The sequence below is a fragment of the Myotis yumanensis genome, unplaced genomic scaffold (genome assembly GCF_028538775.1).
Source record: "Myotis yumanensis isolate MYYU_CA2020_CCGP unplaced genomic scaffold, mMyoYum1.0.hap1 SCAF_3, whole genome shotgun sequence".
Classification (NCBI taxonomy): Eukaryota; Metazoa; Chordata; class Mammalia; order Chiroptera; family Vespertilionidae; genus Myotis; species Myotis yumanensis.
The window spans coordinates 193,043,788-193,069,584 of record NW_027223754.1 but is presented as its reverse complement, the minus strand read 5'-3'; the positions used below and the strand labels follow the sequence as shown (position 1 = coordinate 193,069,584).

Here is a 25,797-nt window from a genome sequence, read left to right as displayed (position 1 = left end):
CAGGCTCTAGGTCGCCCCAGTCCCTCCCGCATCACTTTCCCCTCCCACTCCCCCACTACACCCCCATCGGCCCCCCACCCGCACTCCTACATGCGCCTCCGCCCACGGCTCCTGACTCACGGGGGCTCTGGGTCACATGCGCCCGCCCGGCCCTATCGGCGCCTCCCCCCCTCCCCACCCCCCGCCCGCCTCCCGCAGCCCGGGAGCCGCAGTCGCCACCGCCGCCGCCGCCACTCCCGCTCTCTCTGCGCCGCTGCCGCCACCGCCACCGCCACCGCCACTGCCACCGCCACAGGCTGAGTCTGCAGCCCCGAGGTGAAGCCCTGCCGGGCCCCCGCGCCCCTCGGCCTGTCCCCCGGCCCCTGCGCCCCCTGCCCAGCTCCCCCGGCCCGCGCGCATCTCTCCCCGGGCGCTGCGCACCTGCTCCGTCCCCGCGCCTCCCGGCACCCGCCCTCCCCGCCTGCCCGGACCGCTCCGCTCGGTTTCTGGCCGTCGCCCCCTTCTCATTTGGGCGCCAGCCCTTCTGCACCCTGGCCTGTCCCGCTTCACCTCCGATCCTGTGGGCATTAGGTCGGGCTCTCTTCCCCCGCCCGGCTGTGCATTTTCATCCTGGCACGTCCCCTGGCTTTGCATCTGAGGGGTGTCTTCTCTCACCCTTCCGCAGCAGCCTCTAGAGCAGCGGTTCTCAACCTTCCTGATGCCGCGGCCCTTTAATACAGTTCCTCATGTTGTGGTGACCCCCAACCATAAAATTATTTTCGTTGCTACTTCATAACTGTAATTTTGATACTGTTATGAATCATCATGTAAATATCTGATATGCAGGATGTATTTTCATTGTTACAAATTGAACGTAATTAAAGCATAGTGATTAATCACAAAACAATATGTAATTATATGTGTTTTCCGATGGTTTTAGGCAACCCCTGTGAAAGGGTCGTTCGACCCCCAAAGGGGTCGCGACCCACAGGTTGAGAACCGCTGCTCTCGAGTCTAGGCTCCCTCGCGCCCCCACCCCCCACCCCACACACACACACTGCGCCCCTCCGGCCGCGCCGGGCTGGGAGGGGAGAATTTGTCTAGGGGCGGCTGGAGGAAGGGCCCAGCCCTGCTCACCCCTCGGGTCTCTCCTCCTCCTCCCTCCCCGCTGCGACCCCCAGGACGGAGGGCCTTTCCTAGGACCCGCTTTCCACGGCACATCTGTGGGAGAGGAGGGACGTACATTCGGGAGAGAGTGGGACCTGGGCGTGGGGCTGGGGTGCTAAGTTGGGGGGACGGGCTGTGAATGCAGGCTCCAGCTGTGCAGACTACCCATCCTTTTCTTGGCTCCAAGGAGAAAGGCAAGCCTGGCAGCCATTCCTCTCTGAGGAGGTCTGGGCGAACCCCACCAGCCGGCTGCCCAAGCTGCTAGGGGACGAGGGAACCACTGCCCCCCGCCCCCTGCGGTGTCCTCCTGCCTCCGAGTTGGATCTTACCCCGCCCCGCACCGCAGTGACCTCCCCTTCCTCACTGCAGTGACCTTCTCCTTTCCCCCTGGAAGGGGTGGGGGAATCCCTTCTACAGCCGGTGGTGGCGGCCTGCTCCTCCCCACCCCCACCCACTGCAGTAACCTCTTTCCCATCCTCCTAGCCTCTGGCCCCGCCCACGATCTCAGGCTCCACCCCTCTAAGCCTCTTACCTTTCTCCTTACTTCCCTTCCACCCAAGGAGATCCCAGCCATCATGTCGATAACGAAGATCTGGGCCCGGGAGATCTTGGACTCCCGTGGAAACCCCACTGTGGAGGTGGATCTCTACACTGCCAGAGGTACTGAGCTGGCCCGGACCGAGCCCGGCCCTCCGCCCCGACCCCCACCCCGACCCCCACCCCGACCCCTCAGTGCTGGGTTCGCCCTGGCCTGGGAGGGGAAGCTTCCTTGATTCCCAGCAGGGATGGGGTGCTGGGTCAGGCTCTTGGCCTGGATTGTGGGGGTTGGATGCTGTTGTCCAGGGGAGCCAGGATAGGCAGGCCTCCGTGTTCTAGTTTAGTGTATGACACTGCCCTGCCTCTGCATGTTTGTGTATGCACCTGTGTGTGAGCATATGAGTGCATAACTTCATTTCTCTGGGTTCCTACTGGTGCATGTGGGAACTCAGTTGGGTGGATAAGGAGGCCCTTGCTTGTGTGCGTGTGTGTGTGTGTGTGTGTGTGTGTGTTAGGGAGCAGTGTGTGCATGTGTGTATTACGGAGTAGTTGCGTATTAGGGAGCTGTGTGTATCTGTGTGTATTAGCAGCAGTGTGTGTATTATTAGGGAGCAGTGTGTATATGTGTGTGTGTGTATTAGGGAGCAGTGTGTATGTGTGTGTGTGTGTGTGTGTGTGTGTGTGTGTTAGGGAGTAGTTTTGTATTAGGGAGCTGTGTGTATCTCTGTGTGTATTAGCAGCAGTGTGTATATATGTGGGTGTATTAGGGAGCTGTGTGTGTGTGACAGTGTCTGTGTGTGTATTAGGGAGCAGCGTGTGTGTATTAGGAAGTAGCGTATTAGGGAGCTGTGTGTGTCTCTGTGTGTATTAGGATTAGTATGTGTGTATTAGGGAGCAGTGTGTATTATGTGTGTATGTATTAGGGAGCAGTGTGTGTGTGTGTGTTGGGAATAGTGTGTGTGTGTATTAGGGAGCTGTGTGTGTGTGTGAGTGTCTGTGTGTATTAGGGAGCAGTGTGTGTGTATTAAGAAGTAGTTGTGTATTAGGGAGCTGTGTGTATCTCTCTGTGTGTATTAAGAATAGTGTGTGTGTATTAGGGAGCAGTGTGTATTATGTGTGTGTGTATTAGGAACAGTGTGTATATATGTGGGTGTATAAGGGAGGTGTGTGTATGTTTGTGAGTGTATTAGGGAGCAGTGTGTGTGTATTAGGAAGTAGTTGTGTATTAGGGAGCTGTGTGTATCTGTGTGTGTATTAAGAATAGTGTGTGTGTATTAGGGAGCAGTGTGTATTGTGTGTGTTAGGAGCAGTGTGTATATATGTGGGTGTATAAGGGAGGTGTGTGTATGTGTGTGTATTAGGGAGCAGTGTGGGGAAAGGGCTGGATGTGGCAGGCAGGAGTTTAGAGCTGGAGGCTAAATGGATCCCTGGTCCCTGGTGTCTTTCTCTCTTCCTCCTCACTCCATGTTCCTCTCCCAGGTCTTTTCAGGGCCGCAGTGCCCAGTGGAGCCTCCACTGGGATTTATGAAGCCCTGGAGCTAAGGGATGGGGACAAACAGCGTTACTTAGGCAAAGGTGAGGCCTTCTCTCTTTCCCAAGCTCTCTCACCCCTCAGCTTTATATTCCGACCTCACACCAGTCCCTAAGCCTCTTCTTGCATCCCCCCCTTTCCCTCTGGCCCCTCCTGGCCTGACCTAACCTGGCCTCTTTGCCTCTCCCCAGGTGTCCTGAAGGCCGTGGACCACATCAACACAACCATTGCACCAGCCCTCATCAGCTCAGTGAGGCTCACTCTTTGCTGGGGATGGCAGGACCAGGGTCCTAGAAGGAATCCTGGGCCAGGGGAGGAGAAGTGGGGGCGGGGGGGGGGGGCGGGGAAGGCCCACCCCTTGGGAATCATGGTTACTAAGGGAAGGTGGGAAGATGACCCCTTACTGTCCTCTGCTCCTGTGGGGGCTCAGGTCCCCTGATCCAGACAGGCTGCTGTCACAGGAACCTGGTTGGACCCTGGCTGGATGTGAGCCTGTGTGAAGGGGGGCCCTGTGTCTTAGGGCCCAGCCTCCATTCTGGCCCTGTGTGATGGTGGCTCTCCCTGCAGGGTCTCTCTGTGGTGGAGCAGGAGAAGCTGGACAACCTGATGTTGGAGTTGGATGGGACAGAGAACAAATGTAAGCAGGGGCCGGGAGAAAGTGGGGAGGCTGAGGGTGGGGAGGTGTGGAGCAGAGAGAACTGAAGGGGCCAGCGCTGTGGGAGCTTCCTGAGGATGGACTTTTCATCCTATCCCCAAAATCAGAGCAGGAGAAGATGAGTTTAACTGCAATTGGTGTGTGTGTGTGTGTGTGTGTGTGTGTGTGTGTGTGTGACATTAGACTATTAGACCGAGGAAGAACTTCTTTGAAGCATAAAGGGGAGGGAGTTGGCATGAGATAGTCTGATCTTGGGGTGGTTAGAAATAGACGCAGCTCTCTGCCCTTTCCTGTCACCTCGTCCCCAACTCCCCCGCTATTTCAGGAGAGAATGGACTAGATGTTGCACAGAGGAGGGAGAAGGGGGGGAGTCCTCTATTGCCTCCTTTGGGGAGTATAGGTGGTGTCGGGCTAGAAGAGGAAGGAGACATTTTTGCTTAGTGCCTTCTTCTGTCATCTCCCAGCCAAGTTTGGGGCGAATGCCATCCTGGGTGTGTCCTTGGCCGTGTGTAAGGCAGGGGCAGCTGAGCGGGAATTGCCACTATATCGCCACATTGCTCAGCTGGCTGGGAACTCAGACCTCATCCTGCCTGTGCCGGTGAGCACCCCGCCATGCCTGTACCTCTCCCAGGGGTGGGGCCCGGGGGAGCATGAAACCTTGTGAAGACTGATGGGAGGACAGGGAATCGGGGTAGCTAAAGAGAGAGGATGGGGACATGAGACTCGGAGTCTGGGAAGCTGGGAGGGAATTGGGATCTTGGGTGGACGCTCCCAGGGGCAGAAAGGAAAATGCTCGGTGACTGTCTGTCCTGTGGCTCCCAGGCCTTCAATGTGATCAATGGTGGCTCCCATGCTGGGAACAAGCTGGCCATGCAGGAGTTTATGATCCTTCCGGTGGGTGCCGAGAGCTTTCGTGATGCCATGCAACTTGGGGCGGAGGTCTACCACACGCTCAAGGGAGTCATCAAGGACAAGTATGGCAAGGATGCCACCAATGTGGGAGATGAAGGCGGCTTTGCCCCCAACATCCTGGAGAACAGTGAGGGTGAGACCAGGATCCCCACTCCCAGCTCTGAGTCTCACTTCATCCTGGGCCATTGGGAAGGGCCACATACTTCCCCACGTCCTGAGGAGTATGGGTGGTGGTCCTTGACTCCTGCTAGCTCCAGAGGGCCTGCCAAATTCACATGCAGGCCTGGAAGAGCAGTCCTCACCTGCCCAGCCAGGTTCCTTCGTGACTATATAAGTTCTCGCCAGAGCCCCTGGAAGTGCTGGAAGGTGGTCTAGGTCTCCTGTGGGATCCATGCCAGACTTTAACTCTATAGGGTTCTCAGTTTGATGAGATACACCAAACTCTAGGTAACCTATTCTAAATCTTTCCCACTCTCACCCCACCTTCGTAGGCCTTGAGGATCTGTAACTTTTTTCTGCCCTGGGAGAAACTGTATAGTGAATAGAAACAAAACCCAAAATTGGTAGTGGCTAAGAGTTAAGGTTCTGAGGCCAAAACTGCCTGCCTTTCAACCTTGACTTGAAGACTTACTGGCTGGTGATCTTTCTTACTTATTTTGTCCATGCTCTGTCTTTAAAAAAATATTTTTATTGATTTCAGAGAGGAAGGGAGAGGGTTAGAGAGAAACATTAATGATGAGAGAATCATTGATCAGCTGTCTCCTGCATGCCCCCTATTGGGGATCCAGCTGGCAACCTGGGCATGTGCCCAGACTTGGAATGGAACCTAGGTCGACGCTGAACCACTGAGCAATACTGGCCAGGCCATGCTCCGTCTTTCTTATCTGTAACAGGGGAACACTAATAACAGTATCTACTTCATAGCATCGTTGTGAGGATTAAATGAGATCATATAGGTGAAATGCACAGTTAGCCCTCAATAAATGATAGCTATTTAAAAACACTGTTATTAACCGAAGGCATCCTCTGCCTTCCTGGGAGATGGCCTGCTTTTCCCAGACCTGGGGATAACCCTGACCAGAACCTTAGCCAGACTCCTCCATAGCGAGTGCTCTACCACGGCCCCTAATTTCTTCCTCTCTCTCCTTCCTCCTTGTCTGCTCTTCCTGCTAAATCTCGCTGTGTTTCATCCCCAGCCTTGGAGCTGGTGAAGGAAGCCATTGACAAGGCTGGCTACACGGAAAAAATTGTCATTGGCATGGATGTCGCTGCCTCAGAGTTTTATCGTGATGGCAAATATGACTTGGATTTCAAGTCTCCTGCTGACCCTTCCCGATACATCACTGGGGACCAGCTGGGGTCCCTCTACCAGGACTTTGTCAGGGACTATCCTGGTGAGAGCAATGCGGGGTATGGAAGAGAGTGCAGGGGGCGGGCAGCAGGACCTTATGGGATGCCACCCCAGGTGCCAGGTGCAGGTATCCTAAGAAGAGACTGAGAGCCAGGGATGGGGTGAAGTCTCCTGCAGAGCCTGGGCTTTGTATGGAGTCAATGTGCAGGTCCCTGTGATGAATTTGTTCCATCTGCTTCAGCTCCTGATTAAAGTCATGTGCTCGGAAGCTTCTGGGGTCATGGGGAAGGCTTTGGAAGAAACCAGGGATGGTGAGGTGACTGGATCTGGCAGGGAACCAGCCATTTCGGTGTTTTTGATCGATAAAATTGTGGATGCTGAATGGAGCTGGAAGTGATGTGAGAATAGAAGGCTGATGAGGAACTGAATTATCCTTCAGTTCTACCAGAGCTTTAGATATAAATTGCAGAATGAAGGATTTTGATTAGTAATGAGGAAGGGCTTCCTGGTAGTGAAAATGTGAACATGCAGATAGGCTGTGAGAAAGATTCGGAACCCCTGTGTTTTGAAAGTTTATGAATGAATCAAGGTAAGACTCAGTTAGGGCAGGCTTATTGGGGATGGGGGAAGCCAGGAGGAGCAGCTCAGTTAGCCAGGGGATCTGGCTATTTCAGGGAATCAAAGTGTGTGTGGGGGGTTCCTGCCTGGTGCAGAGCCCCAGAGAAGATCAACAGCCCCTTCACCCCTCTCCCTCAGTGGTCTCCATTGAGGACCCCTTTGACCAGGATGACTGGGCTGCCTGGTCGAAATTCACGGCCAATGTAGGGATACAGATTGTGGGTGATGACCTGACAGTGACCAACCCAAAGCGTATCGAGCGGGCACTGGAAGAAAAGGCCTGCAACTGCCTGCTGCTCAAGGTCAACCAGATCGGTTCAGTCACTGAAGCTATCCAAGCGTGAGTGCCTCCTGGTTCTCTCCTGCTCAGCCCGTTTCTCAGGACCCTCTTGCAAGGGCTCTACGCCCAATCCTGCCCACAGATGCTGAAGAGAGCAGGGGACCTAGAGTTACCTTCATAGCCCTCAGTTCTGCTCCCTCTGGGTTCCGAACAGATTCTCTGCTTCCCTCCCAGACAACCTCCCTCCATATGTTTCTTAACATAGACCAACGTTGGGGCTGGGAAGAGAGTGCCCAGTGTGAGGGGCTGGGGTCAGTGCTGGTGTATGGATACAGGTGCAAGCTGGCCCAGGAGAACGGCTGGGGGGTCATGGTGAGTCATCGCTCAGGGGAGACTGAGGACACCTTCATCGCAGACCTGGTGGTGGGGCTGTGCACAGGCCAGGTGAGTGCAAGGGAGATCTTTGTGCAGTTGGTGGGTTCTAGGCTCAGGTGGGTCTCTCCTTCCAGGTGTTTGAGGGTGTCAGGGGAATTTCAAGGGAGTGAACATTTCCTTTAAGGAAATGAAGGGGCAGCCACTGAGCCGCTTATCTTTCCTGATGTTTCAGATCAAGACTGGTGCCCCGTGCCGTTCTGAGCGTCTGGCTAAGTACAACCAGCTCATGAGGTGAGGGGACCTGGGGGATGGGAGCCCAGGGCTCAAGGTTAGAAGCTCTGTTTGCCCACCGTTCCATATCCAGAGAGGAGTTCTGAAGGACGGGTTGACTAGTGGCCTGATGGATGGATCCCACAGGTCACGTGGGAGAGCCAGGGAAGGCCCACACTTGGGCCAGGGCACAGGAGCGGGTGGTGTGAGGGGCTAGGAGACTGAGGGCCTCCTGCTCCCCTGACGTTTCCTTTCTGGCTCATTTCTCTCAGAATTGAGGAAGAGTTGGGAGACGAAGCTCGCTTTGCCGGACACAATTTCCGCAATCCCAGCGTGCTGTGATCCCTCTACTCTCCTGGAGACTGGGACCCCCTCCACTCTCCTGAACCCCTTCCTGTCCTGCTCTGTGATATTTCACCCCAGACACCCCAGCTGACCTGCCGCACGGCTCCTGGGCTTGTCCCACCCCTGCTGTCTCTACTCTCCCCCTCTGGGTTCCACACTCTTCACTTCTCCTCCCTTCCTTTTCTCTCTCCTCAAAGACTTGCCACAGGACTGAGGATTATAAGGGGGTCCGTGGAAGAATGATCAGGGTCTGTGACAGGAGCATCAGGGTTGGCCGCTGAGGTGTTCAGGGAGGGGCCCTGGGTCACTTGTGCTTTGCACCTGTTCCATGTGTTTTCCACTTTGCAGATGAGGCAGGCACTGCATGGCGCTGAGGTGGAGGGAGGTGCTGGCTGCTGGGCATGCCTGCCCTGAGGTTTTAGTGTGTTATTTATTTATTTATTTATTTATTTTTCACTCATCCTGTTGATTATTCATTTCCTCATGACTCCAGGGCCAAAAACTGGCCTGGCTGGAGGGGACTATGTATTTCATATGGCTATAGATTCTGAGATGGTCTGGGATGGAAGTCTTGCTGGAATGCTGAAGGGAACAGAAAAAGGCCTTGCTGGCAGTTCCTTTGTGTGTAGCAACCCTTCACTGAAGCCTGGCTGGGGCCAGAGATGGGGCTGTGCGCCTGGGGACTCTTCCCTGGAACTCTCTTCCCAGCCCTACCTTCCCTGTTCTTTCTCCAGCTGCCCCAGAGCAAGGTCTTGCTCCCACCATGCCATGTTCCACAGTTCCCACCACCTCTGACATTGAAATGAACACCACCATTAAAGTCTGAATCACAGTGCATTATTGTGTCCGAGGAGTCTGACTGTAGTTCATATGAGGGGAGAGAAGATGGTGACACTGGATAGCAGAGCTGGGGAGGGCACAAGAGGAGGAAGACAAATAGAACAAATATGGCCAAGATGATGACATTGCCTCCCCCACCCTAGCTAGGTGAGGGCCATGCTGCCCCTGCCTTCTCAGCAGCAAGCTAGGCGCCAGGATCCAGGTGAATGAGCAGTTCTTAATCTGGTGCAGGAATTCTTCAAATCACCAAAAATGTGTGTATGTGCATTTTGGAGGAAAGGTGGCAACAGTGTTTTCAGATTCCCAAAGAGCCTTGACCAGAGAAGGGATAAATCTGTGAACTAGAGCAGCTCCCGTACTGGGCCTCTCCAAACCCCAATCCTGGCTGCTTTGGGGATGGAACAGCATTGCATGGCCACCACTCCCTGCAAGGTAGGGAACCAGGAGGGACGGATGGTACCAGGGGCTGAGGAAAAAGGCCTCCAGTAAACTGGAGATTCAACTCCCCCCAGCTGGGTCAGCCTGCAAGTAGGGTGCCAGTGTGTGGCTGAAGATACACCACAACTCTAGCTCCTGTGGAGCCCCAGCACTGAGATGGGAACCCAGGAACCACTCAGGGGGAGAACCCTTTGAACACCAGGGGCTGTGGAAAGCTGTGGCCACTAGAGGGAGGCAAGGTTCCGCAGGACACGGTACAGCCCGGCTAAAGGTAGGTGGGAGGGATTTCAAGGTTGTTCCCTCTGTGGGCCTCCCGCTCTGTTTCCGAGTTCTGGTCCTGGGATCCCTCTGCCATCCCACCCAGCTCCAGGACAAGAAGATCCCAGTTCTGCATGGGCAGAACCCATTTCCCGGCCCTGTCCTTCCTGTGTCGCTGACACGTCCTCCATTTGAGTTCAAAGAACTTGGACCCGCTCCTCAGTGCCTCTTCATTTCAGTGCGGGCATCTCATCTTTCCCTTCTCTCCTGAGTCTCCTGGCGCCTTTTCTGTTTCCCTTGGGGCACACTACACTTTCCGTTGGGCCTCTTGGTTTTCTCTGGGGTGCGTTAGACTCATTTTTCCTTAGTAACTCCTGGACTAACCAGGCCGATTCTGGTTGGAGCCACATTGTCTAACCTCTGCCCCCTTTCTCCCTCCTTACTCAGTCACCTTCTCTGCAGCCATGCCCCCCCCCCCCTCCCCCAGGTACTGGGTAGATTGGGTTACAGCTGGCTCTGCCTGGGTTTCCCAGGCCCTTCTCTCCACTTTCCCTTTGTGCCGTTGCCTGGAGACCAGTGGGTCCTGGGGGGCTGGGGGTTGAGAGGGAGCTGGGGTGAGGGATGGTGGTGGTGGTGTGTGTGTGTGATGCTCCTGAAGCTGAACTGTCAGCCTGGCCCTCAGGTAGGGGAGGATTTGGAGGGTGGAGGCCCTGGCTTTTCTCCAACTCTCCCCCATCTTCTGTTCTTACCGATGCTTACGTTTTTCTTTTAGGCTTAGATGTGTCACCATCCTCATTCACCCCTTAGTGGTTGAAAAAACGAGAGAGAGCTCAGCCTGGAAGGGAATTGGAAAAGGCCTCGGCCAGGATCCAGTGGGAGACTAAACTGAGAGGTGCAGAGAGAGAGGAAATGCAATAGGGAGGGGGAGGAGGAGGGAGGAGGAGTCTTGGAGCAAAGTTGGGAGGTGGGGAGGAGCAGGAGCTATTCTAGGGTACTGGGAGGGGGGCAGGCGGCTGGGGGGTGGGGGAAGTTGGCCTTGGCTCTTGAAGGCCCTGAGGAATAAGGAAGGTGGGCCCGGTGGTAAAGTGTCAACCAATTTAAGAGACAAAAGGGTGGTGTGATTCTCTCCTGGGCCAAGGAAACCTCCTGTTCAGGGTCCCCAATGCTTTAGAATCCGGCTGGAGCTTTTGGGTATTCCTAGAACTTGGCTGAGCCCGGCCCAAGGAAATATGAGGCAAAATCTACTGAGCTGATACAGAGCCAACCTCCTTCCCAGAAGGCTGGCGGGATCCTGCCGTTCAGGGCCCACCCTTGGCCTCTAGCTGTCCTGGCCTCACACATACCCTACCCCCACCCCAAATCTGGAGAGCTGTGGAGGGCTCCCAATCCTGACTCCAGCCCCAGCTCTTCCTGTTTCCCAGCCTGCCTCCCTCCCATTCTCTGGCAATCTCAGCTGCCAAAATCCAACCAGTGTCTTGGTGTCCTTTGTCCTGGGAGATGCTGCTGCTTGGTGTGGGGCAGGGAGCCAGCTCAGAAGGAGACACTGGTGGTGGGCTCTGGGGTGCTGCAGGCCTCGAGGCTGAAGACGGGGAAGGCTGGCAGTGCGGAGGCTGCCTGGAGAACAGTGTGGGAGAAGGAAGAGCCGCCCGCCTGTGGCGGGGGTTGTCTCCACATTAGAATGATTGGGATTAGGGAAGCGGGGCACCTAGGGATTTGGCTCAGTTTGGAGACTAATCCCTACCCCATCCCTTCCCTGGGGCCCAAAGTCCCAGTGATGACTTCAAAGGAGACACCACTAGACAGAGGGCGAGGATGGTGGCCCACTCCTCCGAATTAATCTCTTCCCTACACCAGAGCTGCCCGCCCCGTTCCTATCATTCCCTTCTCCTTTCCCTTCCACTGTCTTCTGCATCACTGACCTTCCCGCTTCCATACGCCACCAAAGGCCTTGTTTATCTCACCTGCCCTTCCAATCCTCATGCCCCTCCATTCTATCTACCTGGTCTTGCCAATCAAAATCCTCAGCTCTCCTGGAAACCCTCCACCCCCAGGACCCAGCCATCCCTGTGGTCCACCCTCCTTCCCCACCCAGCACCCCAGCACCCCTAGAAAACGCGCCTGGCCCCGCCTCCGTCATCGCTAAGGTTTCTCATGCATTCCTTTCTCCGAGCTGACATCTCTGAACTTGTCTCTCCATCACCCACAAATTCTTGTTTCCTATTCTTTTCCCAACACCAGTCACCCCCAAACTCTGCTCTCTTCCAGAAACCCGGTCCTCCTACGTGTCTCCCATTCCTTCCATTTCTTCCCCACCTTATGGCCCCAAACTTCCATCCCATTCTCGCACGATCGCCTCCCCAACCTCCCCCCGCATGTCTGCCACAGACGCCTCCCCCCAGCTTCTTTCTTCTCGTCACAACCTCCCTGCCCGAAGCCCCCGCAGCTCAGCTTCCCGGTCTCCCCGTCCCCCCTCGGCCTCCCCACCTCCCGCCCCCCTCGGCCACGGCCCCTGGGCGCCCAAACTTCTGCCTCCCGCAAAGCCACCCCGACAACCACAGCCCCTCCCTCCCGCCTCCCCGGTGCCAAGGCCCGCAGGCGCCCCACATTCCGCCCCGGCGAACCCTCCCCGCACCCGGGGCCCCTCCGGCCTCGGTCTGGGCCAACTCGCTCGGCGCCTCCCCCCGCTCCCCCGCCCCTCGCCGCGCGCCGCGCTCCCTCCCCCGCCCGCCCTCGCGGCTCCCTCCGGCCCCTCTCCCGATTCCTCCGCGCTCCCTCCCCCGCCTCCCTCTCCCATCCCCCTCCGCGCCTCCCTCCGCCGCCGGCCGCTTTCCTGTGCGAGTCGCCGGACGCGCCGCCCAGCTCGCCCGCAGCCCGGCGTCGGGCCGGGGCCAGCGGCCAGGGGCCAGGACCTGTCGGGGGCCCGCCGGCCGGGGAGGGTCCGAGGGCCCGGGGACGGCGCCCGGGAAGGGGCGGGGCCGCGGCGGAGGCCTCCTCGGGGCCGGGGACGGCGCGGGCCGGGCGCGGGCGGCGGGCGAGGCGGCGGCGCGGAGCCGCGCGGAGGGCCGGCCGGGCGGCGGGGGCGGGCGGCGCGGCGGGCGTTCCGGGCGGCGGGGGCGGCGGCGGCCGGGGAGGGGCTGAGCGAAGCCGGTCGGGGTGAGCCGGGGGGAGCGGCCGGGCCTGGTGGGGGGGGGGATGGGGGCCGCCCTCCGAGGGGGTCGGGGCCGCCGCCGCCGCCGTCGCGGCGGCGACTGAAGCGGGAAGAGGAGAGGGGGGCGGGGAGCGGCCGCCGCCCCCCGTCGGCGCCGGAGCCCCGGATCCTGCTCGGAACCAGCCGGCTGTCCCGCGCTACCGCCAGGTAAGAGCTGCCGCCGCCGGGCCCGGGCACGCCCGGGTTCGGGCCGCGGCTCCCCACCCCCACCTCCCGGCCCCCTCCCGCCGCCGCCGCCTCCATTTGTTCTGTTTCGGATCCGGTCCCCCCGCGGCGGGCGCCGCCCGGCCTGAGGCTGGGGGGTCGGAGGGGCCGGGGCCAGGGGCACCCGGCGGACCGGGCAGGTGGGGTGGGAGGGTCTCAGGAGGAGGCCGATGGGGTAGCCGGACCCCGGACCGGAGGGGAACGGGGGGGGGGGGGACGGGGGGGGGAACGGGATGCCCGTGAGGGGCTTTGGGGCGAAGCGGAAAGGAATGGACGGGGCCGCGAGGTGGGCGTCAGGTCCCCGGGAGCAGCCCGGAGGCCAGGCCCGGGTCCGGAGCCGGGTGGGGTGGTGGGCGCGCAGGGGTGGGAGATGGGGCAGGGGAAGGGGTGGGGTGCGGTGAGGAAAGGGGGGGGACTGTAGCTGTGAGGGGGAGAGCGCAGCCTGCGGAAGGCCGAGGAGGGGTGCACCTTTGAGACCCCCCCCCCCCAGGTGTTCCTGCGTGGAATTGGGCAGGCAGTGCCTTTGTGATTCCGTTTTCTTTCCCCCATGTCAGGTCACCTCTGTCCTTTTTTTCCCTCCCAGTTTCAGGCATAGTTACTTCTTGGCGAGGAGCATATTGGGGTCCAGTAGTGGGGGTCACCCTAAAACTAACGGAGAGAGGGACACTGACGGGAGCGTGGAAACCGGAGAATCGGGACAAGGTGTCCCCTCCCCTTCACATCCAGGGCCTCCCTGGGCCCCTCCAGCTGCGGTCTCCCGGGCGGGCGGGCGGGCGGGCGGGCTCCTTCGGGACTGTTTGAGCCCAGCGATTCCCTTTGTGCAGGGCTCGCTGTGACCCGGGTGGACTCGGAAGCTCTCTTCCCTGAGGGGACCGTCGAGGAGTAGGAGTTGCTTTGGCAACTGCAGGGGGAGTGGCTGGCAGATGGACCCCTGAGATGGACTCTTGAGGGGCAGGTTCTGTCATTGTGTTGCCATGGCAACGATCCGCTGGGATGTCCAGTAGGTGGGGGCTCAGCGTGTCGATTGGACCTCAGCCTTTGGCTGTGTCCTCGGGACTGTGGTGTGGGTTCGGGAGATGGTTTCTAGTGTTGCTGGTGGGTAGGCTTTCCTTCCATCTCGACAGTCATGGTGTTTCTCCAAGTCCCTCCCCGTCGGCCTGGTGGGAGCATGGGGATGCTCTGTTCATGAGACCATCCTTTGGTAGTTTTTTCTGACCCTCTCTCATTTTTAGGGACTTTTTGTACACAGGAGTCTTTTTGCTTCTTTGCACTGATATTCTTCCATTTTCTTAAGCGTGAGTCTTCCTCCACAATCAGTTTTTGCCTCTTTTGACACAGTGGCCCCTTTCCCCAGCGAACCTTGGAGCTATTCCTCCCATCTTGTAGGAATGGCTGGGCTTTCCACGCCCACCTCAGGTAAGGGTGGCCCAGGGGAGAGGGCTGTGGAGCAGCTGGTGCGGTGGAGCCGGGAGACCTGGGTCTAGTCCTGGCTGTACGTCTGCGACCTGGGGCAAGTCACTTCTGTTTCTTTGAGCCTCGGCTGCATTGCCAGGTGAAGGGGTTGTGTAGATGAGATGATTTCTGAGGCCCCTTTGACGATCCTGGATTCTCTGAAGGCTTAGGCCAGTGCATTGTTACCTGCTGGTCTGGGCTGCTTTGTTATCGAGGTGTTTGTTAGTCTGGTAGATCTGGAATGATGATGGGGGCTGGAATTTAAGCCCTTCCCGAAAACCCTGTGCCTCTATTGTATTCCCTCTGACATCCATCTCATATTTCTCCCTTAATTTCTTTTTCTGTTTTACTTAGAGACTCTCCCTATTTCTGACTTTTCCACTTCCCCAGTCTGGTCTTTATCATTTTCCTTTTGCAGTGAAGCAATGACGGTGAATGAGCTGTGTGTTGCCAGACACATAGTAGGTGCTCTGTGAATGTTAGTTAGAGTGACTGGCTACAAGATGGAGTGTAGCTTAGCTTGCTGGTGTTAAAACATGCCCCTGGTTCAGACACATAAATACAACCTTAATTTCTCTCCCTTGCTCCTTCCCCCGGGATTACCTACCTTTTAATGACTGCTTTTCTTCAAAGCTACTCGTTGCTTATTTTATCAGACTTCGGCTGATTTTATTTTATTTCTTAAAATATATTTTTATTGTTTCAGAGAGGAAGGTAGAGGGAGAGAGAGAGAAACTTCAATGATGAGAGAGAATCATTGATCAGCTGCCTCTTGCATGCCCCACACTGGGGATTGAGCTCACAACTGGGGTATGTGCCCTTGACCGGCATCGAACCCAGGATCCTTCAGTCCACAGGCTGACGCTCTATTCACTGAGCGAAACCAGCCAGGGCAGATTTCAACTGATTTTACAAGTAGAAGTATGGGGAGGGGCACACTGGGATTGCGCAGGTACATTCCTGCATTTCTGTGGCCTTTTGGAGTCCCTGGGTCTGACTGACTTGTAAGCAGGTTTGGTGCTGGAAGGAGAGAGAGGCTCTTCTCTAGAGGGGCTTGCAAAGACATACCTGTCACAAATAGTCAGCATGGTCATTGCTGTGTGCTTCTGTTAAGATTGTCTTCCCCTTTCGATATTTGGGTTTTATTTGGACATTTTGGGTTGACAGTATTTTAAAGTCAATCTACACAACAAAAAATATGCTAATAGTTATAGTTGAAGAGAAGTGGCTGGTTTATTGGGCAGAGCATCCGTTGTAAGTTCAGATGACCTGGGGCTTTGGTCCATCTATTTTTTACTCAAGTAAATTCTTATTAAGTTACCTGGAAAGGTTAGGCTCACCCCTCACTACCTGCCTCAGTATGGTTCAGTGGAGGTAAGAAGTGATTACTTTGTATTCCTTGGGGAAAATAGGATCTAGAATGTGGAAATGCCATTTACCTTAGCGAAGCCTCCTAACTCAGAACACACAGGTAAGCTTACTCTGTTCCCACTGAGGCCAGCAGCACTTCATCCAAGAAGACCTACAAAGTTAGTGGGTTTAGAGGTCAAGAACAGAACACCCATATATACTTGACATCAGTGGGGGATATAGAAAGGAAGAAAACAGTAGCAAGGTAATATTTTTGCTCTCAAAAGATCATATGGTTGGTAGTATGGAAAGACATGACACTTAGCAGGAAGTACAAACCAATGCAAATGAAAATAGCTGACTGTATAGACCGATATAGATATATAGATATAGATAGGGTGTGAGGAGGTGTATGTTCCCGTCTAAGCCAAGTGAGAGGATAGGCTCACAAATCTGTATTGGGTACTCACTGATTTGATCGGTAAAGCGAAAGTCCTGCCTTTTCCTTTAGCCTTTGGGAACCCAAGCACTAGAGAGGGGGGTCTTTATGAGGCTCTCAAAAGTGAAATTCTGCACTTTGGGGATACGTAGATTTTGTCTTGGGATTGGTAGGGTTGCATTCCTTTGCATTGTAGAATGGGACATTCTTCTCCTACTCACTCTGATGTGAAAAAAGACTATTTTCAAATCTCTGGGGCTGACCTAGGTCTTCTGAGGATTATCTCAACCAACTTCTGATGAGAATAAAGTATAAAGAAAGAACCTGGGCTTTGGAGTCAGGGAGAGGTGGGCTTGATTTGGTGCTGTCACTGGTTCCTCACTGTACATCACATGAAGTTGGCAAGTCAGAATCACAAATCTTTGAGCCTGTTTCCTCATTTATGTAATGAGAATAAGAACACCTACTTTTCAGGGTTGGTTATAAATATTAAATTGTGTATGTGAGGGCTTGACATAAAGAGGGTGCTCAATAAATAATACTTTAGCTACGTTTCTTGATGTTCTTTTGTAAGGCTCTGTGGAGTTTGTGTGTGCACAAATATTTCCTAGGTATCATGAAGGGTAAAATAGTGTCATCTCCTGAATTGGGGCTCATAGATACATCTGAGTTTTATTGCCTTCCCCAGAGATGAAAGAGATGATATTGTAATTCACTTATAGACATGGGGCAAGCCAGCCATGTATTGTGGGGCCTGCACTACTGCTTTTTATTTTATTTTTCAAAGTATATCTTTATTGATTTCAGAGAGGAAGGGAGAAGAGAGATAGAAACATCAATGATGAGAGTGAATCATTGACCAGTTGCCTCCTGCACGCCCCCTACTGGGGGTTGAGCCTGCAACCCAGGCATGTGCCCTTGACTGGAATCGAACCTGGGGCCCTTCAGTCCTCAGGCTGACGCTCTATCCACTGAGCCAAACCAGCGAGGGCGGGCCTGTACTTCTTGACTGAAAGGCCAAGGCTAGGGCGCTTGCTGTGGTAACCCCCTCAGACTCTATTCCCTGATTTGGACATTTTGATGGTCTTTTTCTAACAGGCTTCACTGAAAACAGATCCTGCAAGTTCCAGGTGCCTACGCTGGAAACTTGGAGATCCTGCTTCCTGCTTCCCAGGCCACAGTTGTGGGGAACTTGGGGTGAAGCAGGGAAGTTTCTGTATTCAGCTGCCCAGGCAGAGGAGAATGGGGTCTCCACAGCCTGAAGAATGAAGACACGACAGAATAAAGACTCAGTGAGTGACAGCTTAAATGAGGGACATGAAAGATTAGGGGCAGGGAAGGTAGGGGGACGGGCCTGGAGAGAAAGAATTGCAGTAAGGCACATCTTAAAGTTAGATGTAGTGTAAAAAAAACTTTTGTTTCCTTTCTTCTCCTTCAGATGTCAATGAGGAGTGGACGGAAGAAAGAGGCCCCTGGGCCCCGGGAAGAATTGAGATCGAGGGGCCGGGCCTCCCCTGGAGGGGTCAGCACGTCCAGCAGTGATGGCAAAGCTGAGAAGTCTAGGCAGACGGCCAAGGTATTCTGTCTTGAGGTCCTCCCACAGGTGGCCCAGGCACTGGGGCTAAGGCTGTATGTGTGTGTGCTGTGGGGTACTTCCTCGCTGGCAGAGGGCAGTGGTGGAGGTTTGGGAGGTGTAAGACAGGAATGTTCCCTTTCTCGCTAACAGAAGGCGCGAGTAGAGGAAGCCTCCACCCCAAAGGTCAGCAAGCAGGGCCGGAGTGAGGAGATCTCAGAGAGTGAAAGTGAAGAGACCCATGCACCAAAGAAGACCAAAACGGAGGTATCCTGACCCATCTTCTGACTGTTCTGTCCCCCACACTTGCTTTCATTCAGGATTCCCACTTTAATCTTACCTGGGATAGGAGAAAAGTGGAGGAGCCTGGCCTTTCCTTTTCTAGGTCCTGATTTTCAGGAAGGAGGAGGAGGTTTAGGGTGAGAAGTCTTAGTGGAAGGAACAGATAAATCATACAAAAAATGCAGAAGTGGGCCTTTTAAGAACCAAGGGTTTCTGGGATGTTAAAGAGGTAAAGGAGTTAAGAAGGGGATGGATATAAGCTGGTGGAAGACGGATTTGGATTCAGCTGTGGATAGGAAGAAGGTGCTTGAGATGGACACTCGAAGAGGAACAGGGTTTTACAAGGAGGGGCTGATCTAGGGGCTGCTAGGGAGCAGCTGAGAATGTGGGGAGAGGTGTGGAATCCAGAGGTGGTAGGAGAGTGGGCTTGAGTAAGAGTGTCCATCACATTGTGGCCCAGTGGTGTGCTGTGAGGGGGAAATGATTTATGCAAGGGAGGCCCCGAATCTAGGGGAAGCAAGAAAGGAAAGGCAGAGGGGAAAACAGCTCTCCCTTTTCTGCAGCAGGAGCTCCCCCGGCCACAGTCCCCCTCGGATCTGGACAGTCTAGATGGGCGGAGCCTCAATGATGATGGTAGCAGTGACCCGAGGGATATAGACCAGGACAACCGAAGCACGTCCCCCAGCATCTACAGCCCTGGAAGCGTGGAGAATGACTCCGACTCGTCTTCCGGCCTGTCCCAGGGCCCCGCCCGCCCCTACCACCCACCTCCACTCTTTCCTCCCTCCCCTCCACCGCCAGACAGCAACCCTCGACAGCCAGAACCTGGTTTTGAATCCCACCCTTCTGTGACACCCACTGGATATCATGCTCCCATGGAGCCCCCCCCATCTCGAATGTTCCAGGCTCCTCCTGGGGCCCCTCCCCCTCATCCACAGCTCTACCCTGGGGGTGCTGGTGGAGGAGTTTTGTCTGGACCCCCAATGGGTCCCAAGGGGGGAGGGGCTGCCTCTTCAGTGGGGGCCCCTAGTGGCGGTAAGCAGCAACCCCCACCCACTACCCCCATTTCAATATCGGGCTCTGGGGCTGGGGGTGCTCCCCCAACAAAGCCATCAAACGCTCCAGTGGGTGGTGGAAACCTACCCTCTGCTCCACCACCAGCCACCTTCCCCCATGTGACACCAAACCTGCCTCCCCCACCTGCTTTGAGACCTCTGAACAATGCATCAGCCTCTCCTCCTGGCCTGGGAGCCCAGCCCCTACCTGGGCATCTGCCCTCTCCCCATGCCATGGGGCAGGGTATGGGTGGACTTCCTCCTGGCCCAGAAAAGGGCCCCACTCTTGCTCCCTCGCCCCACCCTCTGCCCCCTGCCTCCTCTTCTGCCCCCGCCCCGCCAATGAGGTACCCTTACTCGTCCTCTAGTAGCAGCTCTGCAGCAGCCTCCTCGTCCAGTTCTTCGTCCTCCTCTGCCTCCCAGTACCCCCGCTTCCCAGGCCCTGCCCAGTTACCCCCACTCCTTCCCTCCCCCCACAAGCCTCTCCGTCTCTAATCAGCCACCCAAGTACACCCAGCCTTCGCTCCCGTCCCAGGCCGTGTGGAGCCAGGGTCCCCCCCCACCTCCTCCCTATGGCCGCCTCCTCGCCAACAACAATGCCCATCCAGGCCCCTTCCCTCCTCCTGCTGGAGGCCAGTCCACTGCCCACCCCTCGGCCCCCACACATCACCATCACCACCAGCAGCAGCAGCCTCAGCCGCAGCAGCAGCAGCAGCAGCAGCAGCAGCAGCAGCATCATGGGAGCTCAGGGCCCCCTCCACCCGGAGCTTATGCCCACCCCCTGGAGAGCAGCAGTTCCCACCATGGGCACCCTTATGCCATGTCTCCCTCCCTGGGCGCTCTGCGGCCCTACCCACCGGGGCCGGCACACCTGCCCCCCCCCTCACGGCCAGGTGCCCTACAGCCAGGCGGGCCCCAGCGGCCCCCCCACCTCTTCCTCCTCTTCCAACTCCTCTGCCTCCTCTCAAGGGTCCTACCCGTGTCCACACCCCTCTCCTTCCCAGGGCCCCCCAGGGGCGCCCTACCCCTTCCCGCCGGCGCCCCCGGTCACCACCTCCTCGGCGACGCTCTCCACAGTCATCGCCACGGTGGCGTCCTCGCCCGCCGGCTACAAGGCCGCCTCCCCGCCCGGGGCCCCGCCGTACGGGAAGCGGGCCCCTTCCCCCGGGGCCTACAAGACAGCCACCCCGCCGGGGTACAAGCCAGGGTCCCCGCCCTCCTTCCGAACGGGGACCCCCCCGGGCTACCGAGGCACCTCGCCGCCCGCGGGCCAGGGCCCCTTCAAGCCGGGCTCGCCCACGGTGGGGCCCGGGCCGCTGCCGCCAGCAGGACCCGCGAGCCTATCTTCTCTGCCACCGCCGGCCGGCCCGGCCCCAGGGCCGCCCCTGAGCGCCACGCAGATCAAACAGGAGCCGGCTGAGGAGTACGAGACCCCCGAGAGCCCAGTGCCCGCGGCCCGCAGCCCCTCTCCCCCTCCCAAGGTGGTAGACGTGCCCAGCCATGCCAGTCAGTCAGCCCGGTGAGTGGGTGCAGGCGGGCTGGGGTGGGGAATGGCGGGGCGGGGGTCGGGAGGCTGCGTCCACAAGGTGCTTTGTAAAGTACGGCGGCCCCTGTCCGCCTGCCCAGCCGGTGGGAGCTGAGCGCGCGCTGCCTCTGCGCCCACAGGTTCAACAAACACCTGGACCGCGGCTTTAACTCGTGCGCGCGCAGCGACTTGTACTTCGTGCCCTTGGAGGGCTCCAAGCTGGCCAAGAAGCGGGCCGACCTGGTGGAGAAGGTGCGGCGCGAGGCCGAACAGCGCGCGCGCGAAGAGAAGGAGCGCGAGCGCGAGCGAGAACGCGAGAAGGAACGCGAGCGCGAGAAGGAACGCGAGCTGGAGCGGAGCGTGGTGAGTGCGTCACGGCGTGCGCCTCCCGCCTTCCGGCCTGCCTTGTGCGCCGCGCAGTCAGGCTCGAGGGGCGGGGGCACTGCGCCACCTCTCGGAGAGGAGGAAGTACTGCAGCCCAGGAAATGGAGACCACAGGATTCCTGCGGGAGGGATGCCTGGTCTGGGGTCGGCTCAGGTCAGACTGCCTGTGGATTGTAAGAAGAGCTGCTCTTCAGGAGAAGTGGGTAGGGGAGTTCCTGGTAGGCTGAGTTCCAATAAGACGAGGTACTTTGGCATTCTGCTGCTGAGATAAACTAGCAGCTCAGGATTGCCCACCTTTTTTATTATTGGTTTCCAGAGGGAGGAAGGGAGAGAGAAACATGGTGGGTTGCTTTTCGCCCATGTCCCAACCCGGATTTGAACCTGCAACATTTTGGTGTACAGGCTGATGCTCCAACCAACTGAGCCACACCAGACTAGGGCCTGGCCACCATTTTATAAAACTGCTCTTCTGATTCCTTTTCTCCCTGTATCCCACAGAAGTTGGCTCAGGAGGGCCGTGCTCCAGTGGAGTGTCCGTCTCTCGGCCCAGTGCCCCATCGCCCTCCATTTGAGCCGGGCAGTGCTGTGGCTACAGTGCCCCCCTACCTGGGTCCTGACACTCCAGCCCTGCGCACACTCAGTGAATATGCCCGGCCTCACGTCATGTCTCCTGGCAATCGCAATCATCCGTTCTACGTGCCCCTGGGGGCAGTGGACCCGGGACTCCTGGGTTACAATGTCCCAGCCCTGTACAGCAGTGACCCAGCAGCCCGGGAGAGGGAGCGGGAAGCCCGAGAAAGAGACCTCCGTGACCGCCTCAAGCCTGGCTTTGAGGTGAAGCCCAGTGAGCTGGAACCCCTACACGGGGTTCCTGGGCCTGGCCTGGATCCCTTCCCTCGACATGGAGGCCTAGCTCTGCAGCCTGGCCCCCCTGGTCTGCACCCTTTCCCATTTCATCCGAGTCTGGGGCCCCTGGAGAGAGAACGTCTGGCGCTGGCTGCGGGGCCAGCCCTGCGGCCTGACATGTCCTACGCGGAGCGTCTGGCAGCTGAGAGGCAGCATGCAGAAAGGGTGGCAGCCCTGGGCAATGACCCACTGGCCCGGCTGCAGATGCTCAATGTGACCCCCCATCACCACCAGCACTCCCACATCCACTCCCACCTGCACCTTCACCAGCAGGATGCCATCCATGCAGGTGAGACTCCTACTTCCTTCCTTGCCCCCCCCCCCCCCCCAAGTGATTGGGTTCTCTTCCTCAGTCCAGGACCTCCCTAGTCTGGCATGAGCTCTCTCCTAAGTGCTTCCCTGATCTTTGCTTCCCTGTCATTCACCAGCCTGTCGTCTCATACCCTAGCCTTGCCACAGCGACTATTCCCCACACCCCCACCGTTGTCAGTCTAGCATCCCACCCATGATAGAGGCCAAAGCTGGAGCCCTTTGAGAGAGCACTGCCTTTCTACCGTTACAGCCCATTTCCCCCAGACCCTCACATACCTGTTTTCTTGCTCCTCTGGATTCAGCTCTCTTGTGACTTCTTGCCACCTTCTCTCCTCCCAGCTGTAGGTCTTTTATGTTCCTCCCCATCTCTGTGCCTTTCAGAAAGAATCTTGTAGCTGTGGTTGTGGGCATCATAGGTGATAATGAGCTTTACTTACTGTCCTTTTACTATATTTCTTTAAAAAAAAAAAACTTTTATTGATTTCAGAGAGGAAGGGAGAGAGAGATAGAAACATCAAGGATGAGAGAGAATCATTGATCGGCTGTCTCCTGCAAGCCCCCTACTAGGGATCGAGCCCATAACCCGGGCATGTGCCCTTGACCGGAATCCAATCTGGGACCCTTCAGTCCACAGGCTGATGCTCTAGCCACTGAGTCCAAACCGGCTGCAGTGGTCGGCAAACTGCGGCTAGGCAAACCGCGGCTCACGAGCCACATGCTGCTCTTTGGCCCCTTGAGTGTGGCTCTTCCACAAAATACCGGCTCTTCCACAAAATACCGACTTCTGCGCATGGGCCACGAAGTTTCAATCGCACTGTATGTGCACACCCGCACGTGGTATTTTGTGGAAGAACCACACTCAAGGGGCCAAAGAGCCACATGTGGCTCGAGAGCCGCGGTTTGCCAACCACGGGACTAGGGTTTCACTAGATTTCTTATTGCCCAGTCTAACCTTACATTCATGTTCATTCCAACCTCCCTTGAGCTTTCTGTCTCTCTGTTAACCTCTCTTCCTGTCTCATTTTCTAAACTTTCTATCCTCTTTCATCTCCTCTAAGCAGACCACTTCTCTCTTTCCTTTTCCTCAGACCCCTCTGATAACTATAATCTGTCTGTTAATATGTCCCTGCCCCATTAGCGTCTCATACTTGTCCATTGTGCTCCTTGTTCCACTCTGGATCTCCCTGTGTTTGATTTTCCATCTCTCTTCCCAGGCTTGGATCCCTTCACTACATGCATGGTTTTCCCCAAACCTGCCTTCTGGTGACACCTTCCTCTTCTTTACCCTCCAGCCTCTGCCTCAGTGCACCCTCTCATTGACCCCCTGGCCTCAGGGTCTCACCTTACCCGGATACCCTACCCAGCTGGGACCCTCCCCAACCCCCTTCTTCCTCACCCTCTGCACGAGAATGAAGTTCTTCGTCACCAGCTCTTTGGTAAGGATGGAGGTTGGGGATAGGGAAGGTCTAATAAAGGAAGAGCAGAAAGGAGGAATTTGGGTGGTGGGATTGGCCTAATTTGGCTTGGGATGGGTGAGGAGGTGCCCAGAAGAGCTGGGGATGGGAGGAGCTGGGTATGGGGATGGGATATGCCCGGCCTCACGTCATGTCCCCTGGCAATCGCAACCATCTGCTGAAGAGAGGCATAGGTTTTATTGCCAGGCCAAGAAGTTTGAATCCTAACTCCACCACTGGCATTTTTCAAGACTGCTGTTACCTAACATTTTTAGTCTCAGTTGCCTCTGTATGTAAAGTGGTTGGTTATCTCTTGGCTCAGTCATGTGCCCTGTGCCCTTCCTGCCTACAGCTGCTCCTTACCGGGACCTGCCAGCTTCCCTCTCTGCCCCGATGTCAGCAGCTCACCAGCTGCAGGCCATGCACGCACAGTCCGCTGAGCTGCAGCGCCTGGCGCTGGAGCAGCAGCAGTGGCTGCATGCCCATCACCCGCTGCACAGTGTGCCGCTGCCTGCCCAGGAGGACTACTACAGGTACTACTGGGCGCCCCTAGGCCGGGAATGAGGAGATGTAGGCCTGGGATGGGGTGTAGGCATGGTACAACTTGGTGTTAGTCTTCTCAGGGAGGGATCCCCTCTTCCACCATCCTCTGTGAGAGGGGTCAGGTCAGATTGACCTCACTCGCTTATCTCTGTTCTACTCCCAGTCACCTGAAAAAGGAAAGTGACAAGCCACTGTAAACCTGCAATCAAGAGAACACCCAAGTGTGCATCTGGATTTGGAAGTCTCCCTCCTGGCCTGCCACCCAGAGCAAGGAGGGGTGCTGCTCAGTTGCAGGGCCTCAGCAGCTGGGCAGAGGGAGGGAGGAAGGGACAGATGGGAAACCGAGGCTCCTGTGGTGTGCAGAGGTGGGGAGGTAGGGGGGTGGGGGCAGAAAGCGCGCAGTATCTTGGACCAGGTCCCTCTTTTTGTCCCCCTGCTTTCTTCCTGTCCCATGCCCAGCCCCTGTGGCCACTGCCCCTCCCCGCCCCGTTGGTGTGATTATTTCATCTGTTAGATGTGGCTGTTTTTGCGTAGCATTGTGTGCCACCCCCTGCCTCTACCCAATCCCTGTGTGCGCGCCCCCCTCTGCAATGTATGCCCCTTGCCCCTGCCCCACATTAATAATTTATATATATAAATATCTATATGATGCTCTTTAAAAACATCCCAACCAAAACCAACCAAACAAAACATCCTCACAACTCCCCAGGAAGATGGCTGTGACTCCTTATTTGCGGGCTACGGGGCGGGGTGGGGGGTGGGAAGTTGTCTGCTCAATAGAGTCCCTCTGGGAAGTGGGAAGGGATGGGCCTTCTGAAGAACTGGGTGGAGGGACCCTGGACAGTTGAAAAGGATACTCCCATCAGGATGCTGGAGGCCTGGACAGGCACACCTCTGCCAAGGTCAGGTCTAGGAAATACTCAGACTTAGGAGGTTTTTGTTTTTAAAATATATTTTTATTAATTTCAGAGAAGGGAGAGGGAGAGGGAGATAGGAACATCAATGAGAGACAATCGTTGATTGGCTGCTTCCTGAAAACTCCTTCCTCTCCCCTCTCCCTCCCCCTTTTCACCCCCCTTTCCCTCCCCTGTTTCCCGCCCCCCATGAGCCTGTAACCCGGGCATGTACTCTGACAGGGCATGAACCTCCACCTGATTCATAGGTCCACGCCCAACCACTGAACCACCACTGCCCGCTGAGGCATGACAGCTAGGAGCCACCAGTCTGAATCCTTTCTGCAGAATACTTTGAGACATTATGAAGCAGAGGTCCAAGAGCCTTATTTCCACAGATTAAAGCGATTAGAATCCAGGAGTCTTTACCCTATGGTTTGAGAAGAGAGCATTTCAAACGCCTAGAAGACAAGTTAGACGGCATTACGCTGCAGCACTCGTATGCAAGTGCGACAGCTGTTTCAGTTCCAAGCTTTTACTGCTGCAAGTCACTGTCTCCGTTTTTAAAAACCAAAAGGTGTGACTGGCTTCTCTCAGCCAATCAGCATCGATCTCATTTGCATACGCCCGTCTCAAACGTTTGCCAACTCTAGAAATGCAC

General features: G+C 56.4%; 2 protein-coding genes across 2 annotated transcripts; both read left to right on the top strand.

Moving 5' to 3' along the window:
* Positions 1-208: 208 nt before the first annotated feature.
* ENO2 (enolase 2) lies at positions 209-8,857 on the top strand. Its single transcript, XM_070410754.1, has 12 exons — positions 209-315; positions 1,707-1,806; positions 3,163-3,258; positions 3,406-3,464; positions 3,782-3,851; positions 4,334-4,467; positions 4,692-4,914; positions 5,978-6,175; positions 6,889-7,090; positions 7,366-7,474; positions 7,638-7,696; positions 7,948-8,857. Exons 2-12 carry the CDS (start codon positions 1,722-1,724, stop codon positions 8,015-8,017), a joined length of 1,305 nt encoding a protein of 434 aa, XP_070266855.1. The 5' UTR covers positions 209-315; positions 1,707-1,721; the 3' UTR covers positions 8,018-8,857.
* Positions 8,858-12,747: 3,890 nt separating this feature from the next.
* ATN1 (atrophin 1) lies at positions 12,748-24,955 on the top strand. The gene is given in 12 exon segments (XM_070410753.1): positions 12,748-12,911; positions 17,308-17,501; positions 17,648-17,785; positions 17,936-18,049; positions 18,628-19,541; positions 19,543-19,993; positions 19,995-20,638; positions 20,785-21,007; positions 21,527-22,223; positions 23,539-23,682; positions 24,053-24,233; positions 24,407-24,955. Coding segments are annotated over 11 exon segments (3,567 nt in total). The 5' UTR covers positions 12,748-12,911; positions 17,308-17,474; the 3' UTR covers positions 24,441-24,955.
* Positions 24,956-25,797: the final 842 nt, after the last annotated feature.